Source organism: Hemitrygon akajei, chromosome 1 (genome assembly GCF_048418815.1).
Source record: "Hemitrygon akajei chromosome 1, sHemAka1.3, whole genome shotgun sequence".
NCBI lineage: Eukaryota > Metazoa > Chordata > Chondrichthyes > Myliobatiformes > Dasyatidae > Hemitrygon > Hemitrygon akajei.
The window spans coordinates 200,279,804-200,292,860 of NC_133124.1; the positions used below are offsets into that span (position 1 = coordinate 200,279,804).

A 13,057-nucleotide genomic window follows, 5' to 3' on the forward strand; every position below is an offset into this window, starting at 1 on the left:
GGGAGCAACCACAAGGTATTCTGCCGATGGTGTACACAGCAGGCATGTGGGCCAGAGGGGTAGGGACTGGATTCGCAGGGTGGTGGAGGGACACTTTGTTCTTGCTCCTGACTTGTGCTTTGCAGGAAATGGAAAGGCTCCACAAACAAAACTCCCCTCTATTGATACTATGGACTTACATAAGAAATAGGAACAGGAGTTGGCCATTGAGCCTACTCCGCCATTAAATAAGGTCACAGCTGATCTGCACGAGGACTCAGCTCCACCCACCTGCCTTTTCCCTATAGTCCCCAATTCCCCTGCTGTGCAAAAATTTATCCACTGTACCTTAAATACTTTTAATGAGATCGTATCTACTGCTTCCCTGGACAGAGAATTCCACAGATTCACTGATCTCTGGGAGAAACAGTTTCTCGTCTTGAGAACAGTTTTGAGACCACGTTCCCTAATTCTAATCTCACTTATCAATGGAAACAACCTTCCTGCCCGTCTTATCTATCCCTTTTCATAACTTTTTAACGTTCCTAAAAGAAAGCTTCTCATTCCTCTTAAGTCCAATGAGTTTTTTTGATCCCAACAAGTTTCAAGTCACTTTGCACTTCCACCAAGTCTGAGCAATTTACACCAGAGTTTAGTCACAAACTTCCGGGGGAAGAGATGAGGACATTTCCAACTGGGTGTCAAAGTTCGAAGTAAATTTATTATCAAAGTACATTTACGTCACTATATACAACCCTGAGATTCAATAGATACATAGGAAAATAACCACAATAGAACCAATGAAAGACTGCAACAACTTGGGCATTCTACTAGTGTAAGAAGGACAACAAACTGTGCAAATACAAAAATAAATAAATTAGCATTAAATATCAATATCATGAGACAAGGAGCCCTAGAAAGTGAGTCAATAGGTTGTAGGAACATTACAATGATGGGGGCAAGTGAAGTTTTTTTTGGGTGAAGAGCTGATTCCTGTACTGCTCTAACACTCACAGATACAGTCTCCAAAAAGAAACAGCGTGAACCAAAACTCATTGTACTTGGCCTGAAGGAGTTCCATCACTTCCTTTCTGTCAAAGAGGCATCTCCGTCTTTCTGCAGGGAAGATCCACGCACATCCACCTCTTGCTGGGTTTGAAGATACTCCAGCAAAGTTGCAGAGGAGCCGACATACAACCCTCCCAACACTAGAGCTCAAGCCTAGTCACGGCCCTCCTCAGGCTGTTGGCTTTGATGCTGTGCCATTGATAAAGGAATTAGCAAGTGGAAGAAAATGTCATGGCTGTATGAGAAAACCCTTAACCCACTGAAGGACGGGACTGGACAACATTTCCCAGAGCTTCTGGAAACAAGGTATGGAAAAGGCAAACATCAGGCCAGCTAGAGAGTGTATCTGGTAATGGAAGAGGCCCACACAAAGAAGTCCATGAGATCAGGATCATAATGTTTGTCCTTGCAGGAAAGGAACGCAATCTAGCTGGGTTGTTCTGGATCCTACAGGATTGAGATAGCACGTGGTGAATTGTGTCTCAATAGTGCTTTGTCAACAAGGCTGAGACCAGCTGATAGAATTATTCCCCACCGTCAACAGTGCCTCAAGAATTAAGGACCTTCATCATCTCTTCTCATTACTACCATCAGAGAGGTAGAATGGCCTGAAGACGTACACCCCATGTTTTAGGAACAGCTTCTTCCCCTCCGTCATCAGATTTCTGAACAGCCCATGAACACCACCTCCCTGTTCCTCTCTTGCACTATTTATTTTATATTGTCATTTATAGTAAATTGTTTTATGATTTGCACTGAACTGCAGCCCCAAAACAAAGTTCACAATAATAAACACGATCCTAATCAGATTCTGAATTGCCTATCTAATTACCCTGGTTTAAGACCATGCTCTATTTTATTAATACAGTTATGCCGTTGGGCATTTTATTTTCTGCAGATTTTCTCAAAATGCAGCAAGTGTTCCTTACATTATAATATCGACTATTTCATTTTTGCCATTTAAAATAAAATAAAATCAGTGATTAAGTTAGGCTTGTTGAATTGGCCAATAGGATTTGTCTTGTTAACATTTTTTTTGAGAAAGCACAGGAAAAAACGGGGATACATTTTTCAAGGGACAGCATGGGATCAAAGGAGAAATGGAAACGGTCAACAAACATTGGAGAAGAACATGGTGAAATGTTGACAGAACCCATTTGGAAGGACAGATACTGATGCTGGGAAACCCTCATGCAGACAATGTTCTCAGGGAGAGCGTGCAGGTAACTTATAGTTAATTAGTTAGCACAGGACATTGAAAAAGCTTCCCCTTGGATGTTGAATGAATATTTGTTTCCTGGGACAGGTTCTTCTGCACAAAAGTTTCAGTTCTGTGAGTAAACAAAGTGAATTAAACTGGATTGATACGCAACAATGAGCTCCAATGATTATGTGCATGATATAGACAATTATTTATACATTTGACAGGCTTTTACTTTAACTTTGTATATAAAGTACTACTGTTTTTTGTTATAGTTTAAAAATGTTTTGCCCATACATTTTCGATCTAAATTTATACTGGTGCGAGTTAAGTTGTTTCCTGCTGAATGGTAAATTTGCATGAGTGTGTCAGTATTCAGACAAGTTTTCTTTAGCAGAAACACTCAAACTTTTATGGTTGCATATACCCGAAATGATATTTACCCTCGACGTTGTTTATTTAATGGAAACTACCTCTTTCAACGTTATTCCCATGCATTGTTGGGTTATGTCGCCGTTAGGTTGAATTCAGAGCAACAGCTAAGTCATTACGAACCTACGGTGAGATGGTTACAGGGTTTCCAGGGAACTGGGTCCAGGGATTAAGTGGTTTCGGGACTGACGTTACCGTCTGAGAGCGCTTCCAATGAGTTTCCAAGAGGAGCATTTTACAACACTCTTGTTGCAAGTAGCATCCATCAAAGATCCTCACCACCCGGGCCAGGCTCTTTCCTCACTGCTGCCACCAGGTCGAAGGAACAAGTGCCTCAGGACTCACACCTCTAGGTTCAAGAACAGTTACTACCCCTAGACCATCAGGCTCTTGAACAAAAAGGGATACCTACACTCATTTATGTACTCTGAACTTTGAAACCTTCACTGATCCGGGGGTTCAACTGGTGAATGCTCCGAAATGTCTGACAGTCTCCACTATGACAAAGGACGGACTTTACCTGTCAATCATTTCACAAAGGGGAAGGCGTGACCAGAAGTGTTATATCTATCAAATGAGGAAAATTAGGAGGTGGGACTTGAACACAGATCTTACCAAGGAGTCAAAGTCCAATCTTTCCTTCTCCAAGACACTCTGGAATTCAGACAACCCGTGCATCTTCAGGGCTTCCTCCAAGCTCCGCGGGTCCTGTTGCGCCCAACGAAAAGAGAAAACGTTATTTCTGTGCGAGCTCTTGGTGAACCTGCTTGATGCAAACATCGTCCAATGATATCGGGGCACTGGGACTTGGCGATGAATGCGATCATGCGATTCTCCACAGCGCTAGCTCAACCCCACAAGGTTTACCTGTGGCTGCATGGAGAGGGTGACATCAGGTGTGGTCCTGGCACAAGGGGCATTCCTCTCACCTCTGGGTCAAAAGAGCAGTGGGTTAAAATTCCACTCCACAGAGACCTGGGCAAAGGACCAGGTACACTCTCCTGGGAGCTGCCTTACAAAAGAGTTGTAAAAGACTTCTTTCAATGCACAGTAAGAGCCAGTGGATGCCAGGCTGTATTTTAGGTAGAAGGGGCACTCTACCCCATGTCCTGGCCAATATTTACCTCTTACTTAACACTGCCAAATCCAATAGCCTGATGTTCAGCACACTAATTGCGAGAGTGAGCTTGCCAGCTGTGTGAACTGCCTCTAGCATTTCATACTTTACAATGACAAATACACCATAATGGGTGCTTCAGTGGTCGAAAGGCACCTGGGATTATCTCGGAAGAGACAACAGGCATTAGAAAAATGCAAGCCTGCCTTTGTTTCCCACCGTTGATCTGTCTTAAAACCAACAGTCAACGATGCATGGGGTGACAGCGGAAACTCGAACAAAAGAGAAAAATTAAGACACTGGCTTGGAACGGTTGTTCAAATATTGGCAAACAAATTGTTGGTGCATCCCTGAAGCCGTTGACTTCAGCATTTCAACAGGACACCAAAAGGAGGATTGCTTCATTAAACAGCAGAATGTATCAGGACACATGAGTGTACATCAGTAGGCAGAGGAAGATGGCAGAAGACTCAATGGGCCAAATGGTCAGTGTGTCAGGAGAAATTCCAATTTTAGAGTGACAGTAAACTACAGCACAAAAAAAAACAGGCTATTTGGCCCATCTAGCCCATGCCGAACCATTTACACTGCTTACTCCCACTGACTTGCACTGGGACCACAGCCCTCCATACCTCTACCATTTATGTACCTATTCAACATTTAAGAGAAGTTTGGAATCAAGTTTGCATGCACCATTTGTACTGATAGCTTCCACACTCTCACCGCCCACTGAAGAATATTCCCCTCATATTTTCCTTAAACACGTCACCTTTCATCCTTAACCCATGACCTTGAGTTGTATTCTCACCCAACCTCAGGGGAAGGAACCTGCTTACATTTACCCTAGCTATACCCCCAAAATTTTGTATATGTCTATCAAATCTCCTCTCAATCTTCTACATTCTTAGGAATAAAGTCCTAATGTATTCAATCTTATAATTCAGGTCCTCCAGTCCTGGAAACATCCTTGTAAATTTTATAAAATTCAAACCTACAGCAAGAGGAGGCCCTCAGACCCGTTCCATTGCTATGATGTTCAAAGCTGTTCAGAGTCCCAAAGGTACTAACCCATCCACATTACAAATTAACCCCAATAACCACACAGTCCCAGTCTGATACAGATCTGCTTTGGAGTTTCCAACCTTCTCCTTGGTCAAGGTCCAAGTTTGGAGAAGTGGTGCAGCTGGTGGCCAATTACCACTAAGAAAGGTGTAATGACTTCTCTCTCCTGGATCACTGCTCGTTTTATCTAAGAATTGCCTATCAAGTAAACCAGCCCATCTACAATCTGCTCATTGCTCTTTTACTGTGCTCCACAGGGACGTGAAGTGAGGTTGTGTTGAACTCCAACCCAGGAATACCAGGAAGTACCTTGGTGCAGGAATGGCAATTCCTCCTCCGAAGTGGTTGTCTTGGCGTAGGTTCTCTAGATTCAGCATCTAGCTGGTTTGTCAGTATATCAAAGAGGATCAGGGAACCTGCGGAGCAGAGCATACACTTAAGACGGAAAGGCTTCCTTGTTTAGACATTGTGTTGCCAGCAAGCTTTCTAGCAGCATTTCATGCCAGGCAGCATCTATGGAAAAGAATAAACAGTTGATGCTTCCAGCTGAGACCCTTCACCAGTCCTGATGAAGGGTCTCGGCCCAAAACGGCGACTGTTTACTCTTTTCCATAGATGCTGCCTGGCCTCCTGAGTTCCTCCAGCATTTCGTGTGTGGCTTGGATTTGCAGCCTCTGCAGATTTTCTCGTTTGTGACTGGCCAGTGTAATGTCCTGGTACAGGTTTCACTGTTAATGTTGTAGGGCGTTTCAGGTAATGGTCTTCCTGCAGAAACAGCGTTTGGGTCAAGGTTAGAGATAACCGGTGCTTTGGAATGTGAGCCGTCCAGTCAGGGTTTTGTTTTGTGTGAGCTTTGGGTCTTTGTTCGGTGGCAGATGGAGAGAGAGAAGGTGCTGGAAGGAACCGATCGTAGGATTCGAACTGGTGTGGACTGTGATCCGATGGAGCAAGGTGCAGAAGTCTGAGGAGCAGTGGATATGACTTTCGGAAGAACTGAGCTCCAGCCTGTGCACAAACAACTGTTTAGTATAAGGGGCCCTTTTCGTTTGTTCTTCTTCCACTTTCTTACTAACCACATTGTTGTTACTATGCACAAATATACTTCCATTAGCTGTACGCAGTGTGCGATCTGTTACTTCCTGTGACAGGGCATCAAATCATACAGCATCTACACAAACCACAGCCTGGATGGGAGAGACATCCCAATCCCACAGATTTGGTGGGACTGGAGGGTGTGTACACCAGACTCACGAGGCCGGAGAACGGCGGGCTTCTCGGCCCTGCGCTGGAAGGCTGCCAGCGCTGGAACCTGCACAGGTTACACCAGCAACATCAGCGGGTCAAAAGACTGGCGTGCGCTCTCCCATGTTACTACAAGCAAGGCATTATAACAGATGCCAAGACAGGGTTCTCCCGGTTGCCACCCACTTCAACTCTGCCTCTCATTCCCATCTAAACATGTCCATACATGGCCTCCTCTACTGCCATGATGAGGCCAAACTCAGGTTGGAGGAGCAACACCTCATCTACCGTCTGGGTAGCCTCCAGCCTGGTGGTATGAACATTGAATTCTCCAATTTCCGGTAATTCCCTCCCCCTCCCCCTATTCCAGGTCCCTCTCTGCCTCTCTCCCCTTTCAACTTTCTGTTTCATTATCTCTACAGTTCTTTCATGCTTATCCCCTCCCCCTCCCCCCTTTATCTTTCCTCTGATTGGTTTTCCACCTGGCACCTCTAGGCCCTACCCCCTCCCCTATCTCTATTACTGGGCTTCGGCCCTCTCTTCTCCCCCCATTCCTGGTGAAGGGTCTCGGCCTGAAACGTTGGCTACTCTTTTCTCACAGATGCTGCCTGACCTGCTGAGTTCTTCCAGCGTTGTGTACGTATACTGTATATGGACTTGTGTGTTTCACTGTATACTCATACATTCTCTTAGCGAACCCAGGTCAGTACATCTTGGATGGAGCGATTAAGCGTGGAGACTATATTGAAGGTGGTCAGGTATCTCACAGACCTGGGGTAGGTGGACGGGCCGAGGGACACGAGGGTTCCCGACGGTTATCACTGCTTTACCGAGACTGTGTCCAGTCACCGAGATGCCACCGCTGAAGTCCGGGTTGCGTTGCTGGAAGATGGACAAGAGATGGTTCATCTCGCTGGCAACCGTGTCCACGATGGTCTGGCAGTAGGTGGGGCTGTTGTAGAAGAAGAGGTCGAGCAGGGTCTCGTTGGTGAAGTGCCGCAGACGGCTGATGCTCGGCAGCGTGATCCTCCGGATATCCCTGCCAGGAGCCGGGGAAAAGGAGAGAGGGAGTCAGGGCAAGTGGCAACACTAACAATTCACCGATGGCATGAAATTTGCCAGGGAGGGAGAACGTTGGAAGAGGCAGACGGTGGGAATGCAGAGAGCTTGGTTTATGCTGGGACAAGCAGCCAAAGCCTGCTCCATCATTCATTGATACCAAGGCCAATCCTCTAGTTTGCACTGACCCCACATCCCCCAAGCTAAAATGTACCTGGGGACGGAGACTCCACACCATCAGAATTACAAACATTTACTCCCCTATGGGTTAAAAGATTTCTTCTCACAATATACTGAATATTTTGTTTTGAGACCAAGTTCTTGAGACAAAGCCGGGAGATCGCACCCTCCCGGCACCCAACTCATCAAGGCAATGAGGAGGGGACGTTAGAATAAAGGCCACCTCCTCCCCCTGGTCTGCTGAGATGTGCCAACCCTGAGTGCTGTCAGCACTGAGGACGGGGGAATAGAGATCAGGCTCCCAATAAGCAAGCGCTGCCCACTGCTGAGAGACAGCCTCTGCACGCACGGCTGTGATGCGTCCCTCACCACAACCAGGCACGGAACAGAACCAAGACAACAACAATGTACACAACGTGCATTAGACACGGAGAAGCATGCAATAAACACGATGACATGCACGCATATACCACGTGCACAAACAATAAATCGATTCATTAACACAGGCACACAAGATGCAAGGATACAAAAACAGATGCACACAAACACATCACTGCGCTACTGCAAGAGCAAATTCATGTGCAGATTGCACTCTGTTCTGGGGAGGTATTTCCATTGATTTGCACACACTACTTTCTGTTAACATGTATGCAGTTTTTTTTACTGAGTTTCACACTAACAAAGGATTTTATTGCACCAGTGTATATGACAAACTACTCTGAAATTAACTTGCACAAACTGTTCAATATAGCAGGAAGAGACACTCACTCATCCACCCCTGTTGCGTCTCCATGCAAAGTGCAGTACCAATTGACGGGCAGAAACTCCACTCGACCAACCTTCTGCTCGTCCTGGGCCTTCCTGAAGTGTGTTTGCAGCAGGCTGAGGGAAGTGCTCCGAAAATCGTTCACTGCAAAAGGGGCAGAGTGGGCTAGTCAGCAGAAGGGCTCCAGACACCGTTGCCCAATATACCACAAGGGCAGGCGGCCTAGCTTTGCTTGACTACTGGCGTTGACGACAAGAGATGACGTTTTGTGGGCTGCTCGCAAAACTTCTAGATATACCTCTTCAGAACTACTATTGCTGCAAAATGCAGTCTGTATTTTCCCTTTAGGTAATGTACTTTTAAACCATCTTAATGAACTAGCCATTTTACAATATCCTGGAGGATTCGCAGGAATGCCGGCACTAAGCAGACGAAGGTACATCGCCACGGCCGGATGAAGGGAAGGTCTGAGCCAGACCAAAACAGCAGGGCGTAAATCTTCCTCTAGACAGCATCATGTTAGCAAGTGTATGGTTTTTGGAGAACAAGATAGAGGACCCATGAGCAAGATTGCTGTATCAGAGGGAAATGAGGGATTGCTGTGCTCTCAGTTTCATGGAGATGTGGCTCACCATATCTCACCTATCTGCCGATCGCCTCTCTCTCGATTCTGCCTTCTTCTACTACGGTACACATAGTGCTTTCCCCTTACATTCCTTCTTCACCTCTCCTGCCTATCCCCTCCCTGCTTCCCCTCCCCCACCCCTTGATCTTTCCTCTGATTGGTTTTTCACCTGGCACCTTCTACCCCCCCCCACCTTCTTTATAGGACCCCTGCCCCCTCCCTCTTCAGTCCTGACGAAGGGTCTCAGCCCAAAACCTTGACTGTTCGTCTCCACGGATGCTGCCCGACCTGCTGAGTTCCTCCAGCGTGTTGTACAACAGAGTCCTGCACGGGAGGCTGGCCAAGAATGCTTACTCACTTGGAAATCAGGAAGCAGTAACTTGCATTAGGCATTGGCTTTGTAGAAGCCAGAGGATGGTAATAGAGTGTTGCCTCTTTGACTAGAGGCCTACGACAAGTGTGCCGCAGAGATCGGTACCGGGTACGTTGTTGATTGTCATCTGTATCAATGATCTAGCGTGGCAAATTGGAATCAGCAAATTTGTTATGACACCAAGATTGGGGGATTAGTAGAGAGCGAAGAAGGCTGTCAAAGCTTACAGCAGGATCTCGACCACCTGGAAAAATGGGCTGAAAATGGCAGATGGAACTCAATGCAGAGAAGTGGGAGGTGTTGCATTTGGAGGACAAACCAGGGAGGGGCTTACAGTGGACAGCCACTGAGGAGTGTGGTAGAACACAGCGATCTGGGAATAAAGATCCACAATCATGATAGTGGTCTCACAGGTAGATAGGATAGTGAAGAAAGCTCTTGGCAAATTGCCCTTCATAAACTGAAGTACTGAGTACAGGAGTTGGGAAGTTATGTTGAAGTTGTAAGACACTGGTGAGGCAAAATTGGGAGCAATGAGTGCTGTTTTGGTCACCTACCTACAGGAAAGATATTAATAATATTGAAAGAGTATAGAGAAAATTTGCATGGTTACTGCCAGAACTTGAGTTATAGGGAAAGGCTGTACAGGTTAGACTTTATTTTGTGCAGTGTTGGAGATTATGAGGGGTGTAGATAGGATAAATGCAAGCAGGCTTTTTCCACTGAGACTAGAACGAGAGATAATAGGTGAAGGGTGAAATATTTAAGGGGACCCCAAGGGAGAACATTTTCACTCAGAGGGTGCAAGTGTGGAATGAGCTGCAGTGGAAGTGGTGGATGCGGGATCGATTGCAACATACGAGAGAAGTTTGGATGGGAAGGATATGGTCCAGGTGTGGGTTGATGGTACTAGCACATACTAGATGGACTGAAGGGCCGGTTTCTCTGCTGTAGTGCTCTACGACTCTGACATGCATTACAATTTGCCTGACCTGCTAAGCATTTCCAGTGCTTTCTAATTCAATTTCTAGATCATGTAGTCTTCTATTCTTCAGGCAACTGTCTATTACTATCTTTTTGAAGAGCCGTGACTGAACGTTATAGAATTATGTTGCAGTTCAAATATTGAAGGGACAATCAAGGAGAATGTCTTCAGCTTCAGACACAAACCAGGGGTCAGGGGTCACTGAACTGAGCTGGCTATGGGAAAGAAGACAATGACTTTGATCTTCCCAAAGTTTTAGCCAGAAGGCACTCCTGCTCATCCCAGAATGTCTCATCCTGGGACAATCAGTATAACCATGCGTCAGGTTAAAACACTAGTTGCCTTTCCAGAAGAAAGGAGCTGCATCCAACAAGCTTTAACTACACAACACGGAAAAAAACTTGAGACAAGAGAATGTAGATGCTGGAATCTGCAGGAACTCTGGCAGCTTCTATGGACAGAAACAGAGATCCGTGTGTTGGGGGTCAGGACAGAGGGGAAGACAGCCAGCGTGAAAAGGCAGACGGCGAAGGCTGGCAGATCCAGGGCAATAGGAGAAGGCTCACCGCACTGAATGATGCTGCGGAATCGAATGTCACAGGCCGGTCCGATTCCGTGCACCATGAAGACCAGGTGATCCACCTTCACGGGTTCCCCGGCGAAGATGTCCGTGTAGGTCTGCTCTGTGCCTCTTTTCACGACCCACGGCTTACTCTGCTCGGTGGAGGGAGTTCCCCACTCGTCCAATGACCCCGATGGCTGGAAATGTATCATCAACTGAGGAAAGGCCACCAGAGGAGAGAGAGAGAAAACACACAGTTGGGTAGTAGAGACATGAGACAGTTCATCAAGACATAGTTAACACACTCCTATTACAACACCCAAGGCAGGAGCTGGTCAAAGCTCAGGAGCTTGGGGCTTAATGGGAGTGCTACATTGCTGAAGGTTATAGCTTCTGGATTGACCATTAACTAAGACAACCTCCCTCCCCCCCACTTCCTCTGTTGTGAATGAAATAAGAACGCTTTACCTCACAGAGTTATCTCTGGAGTCCTGTTCCAATGTTGTTAAACATAGGCAGCTTTGAAGAATGTGGATACAATGTCCCGACTCAGATTTCAATGCCAAGATAGTGTCCATAATTGAGATAGATTGGAATACAGCATACATACTTGACATAGATTGCCCTTTCTATTTCCAATCTCCCCCTATGCTTAAAAACATCGCTTGTTCTACAATCCTGGAGTTTAGAACATCCCAAACGAGAAAAATCTGCAGATGTTGGAAATCAAAGCAACACACACACACAAAATGCTGGAGGAACTCAGGAGACCAGACAGCATCTATGCAGAAGAGTACAGTTGATGTTTTGGGCCAAGACTCATCAGAACATCCCTGATTTTAATTTCACCCCACTCGAGGGCCATTGCTTCAACTAACCAAATCTGAAGTTCCGAATTCCCTCCTGAAACCTCTCCCATTTTTTCCCCTTTCTCCCCCTCTGCCTTTCCCTTCAAGAAGTCCTGACATCCTTGACCAAGTTTATGACCACATGCCTTAAAATCTTATCAAGCTCATTAAACTGTGCTTCAGAGCCCTCATGAAATGCCTGAATCTACAAGTCTGTGAAGCTGCAAGTTTTACATCGCATTCGTACATAAAACAATGAACTTCACTTGGACAGCCTCACTGCATTGAAGTTGCTATATAAATACAGGTGTTTTCTGCACTTACTAGAGTCAGCCAAGAGCAATGGGTTTCACAAGTCCCCAAAACCTGCCTCACCCACAAAGCATTCAAAAGTCTCGTGAATATTCTGTGAAATCAGAGCACACGTTGCCCCCACGCAGTCACCTTTGGATTGTGCAGGATAATGACTTCTCCTGTGGGGAATTCCACCCTCTGGCTCCATTCGTTAGTTACCACACACAATTCGTACATTTTCTGTGGAGAGTCAAGAATTTCCATCAAGCAGGGACAGAGGAATCTTGTTCTCAAACAGCACATTCTTTAAAATAAAGTGAACTGCTTACAGAATATGGATGTTACTGGCTTGACCAGTATTTATTGCCCATCTCCAATTTGCTCCAGGACACAAAGCCTTGCTGAGCCATTTCACAGAGTGTTGGCTCAGATCTGGAGTCCACACCACAGAACAGGAGATTGCTTTCCCAAATTAAATCAGTGAGCCAGCTGGGTGTTTCTAACAATCTGCTAGTTTGGCACCATTAGCCTTTAAGTTCCATATTTATGTAAAGCAGAGATTACCAGTTATTTTACTGGGATTATTATTTTAAAATCCAGATTTAGACCCGAGGACTCTGGCTGTCGAGCTGCAGTTCTCAGATCTGTGGAGAGGGACGTGCAAATCCCTCCAAGGCAACTAAACAATGAACTGCAGTTAATTAAAGGTCTTGTGTTAAGATGCTCGTATCAATCTTGAAGCCGCTCAACTGTTGTATCAGCTTGAAACTACTGTAATCGATCTGGACCTGATCTGATCCATGCCTGGCTGTACAAACCACCCAGTCGTGGGCAATCAATGAGCAGTGCTTCATGTACGGAAAGAAAGAAACAGCAAAGGTCATTGATCCCAAGTGTGGAGTCTAATGTTTATTAACACGGAAACAGAGCCAATTTCTGTCCCAGCTCTGCCCAATTCCAAACCTTAATAAAGAACAAACCATTTATTGAAATAATTTCAGTGTGGGGTGCCTATTCAGCCCATCGAGTCGATGCTGGCACCTAGAGAAATTTCTTCAGGGTAAGATGTTCAAAATAAATATATCACAGTACAGCTTTCCCCCACAATCCGAAGGGAGAGCGTTCCTATGAAACCGTTTGAAAACCAAAATGTTGTAAAGCGAAGAATTACCATTAATTTATAGGGGAAATATTTTGAGCGTTCCCAGACCTAAAAGAAGAACCTACGAAATAACATGGAGAGAGGGGGAGAGAGGGGGAGAGA

The 13,057-nt window shown here is 45.7% G+C and overlaps 1 protein-coding gene across 4 annotated transcripts in view; it reads right to left on the reverse strand.

Annotated features, from left to right (window-relative positions):
* The window catches only part of LOC140734551 (triacylglycerol hydrolase DDHD2-like), a 45,949-nt gene that overhangs the window by 14,549 nt on the left and 18,343 nt on the right, over window positions 1-13,057 (reverse strand). For all 4 annotated transcript variants that reach the window (XM_073058681.1, XM_073058691.1, XM_073058698.1 and 1 more), the window contains 6 exons: window positions 11,944-12,033; window positions 10,656-10,866; window positions 8,109-8,250; window positions 6,932-7,140; window positions 5,169-5,275; window positions 3,296-3,388 (listed from right to left, as the gene is read on the reverse strand). In XM_073058681.1, coding sequence (XP_072914782.1) covers window positions 3,296-3,388; window positions 5,169-5,275; window positions 6,932-7,140; window positions 8,109-8,250; window positions 10,656-10,866; window positions 11,944-12,033 — 852 coding nt within the window. The remainder of the gene's footprint in view (window positions 1-3,295; window positions 3,389-5,168; window positions 5,276-6,931; window positions 7,141-8,108; window positions 8,251-10,655; window positions 10,867-11,943; window positions 12,034-13,057) is intronic.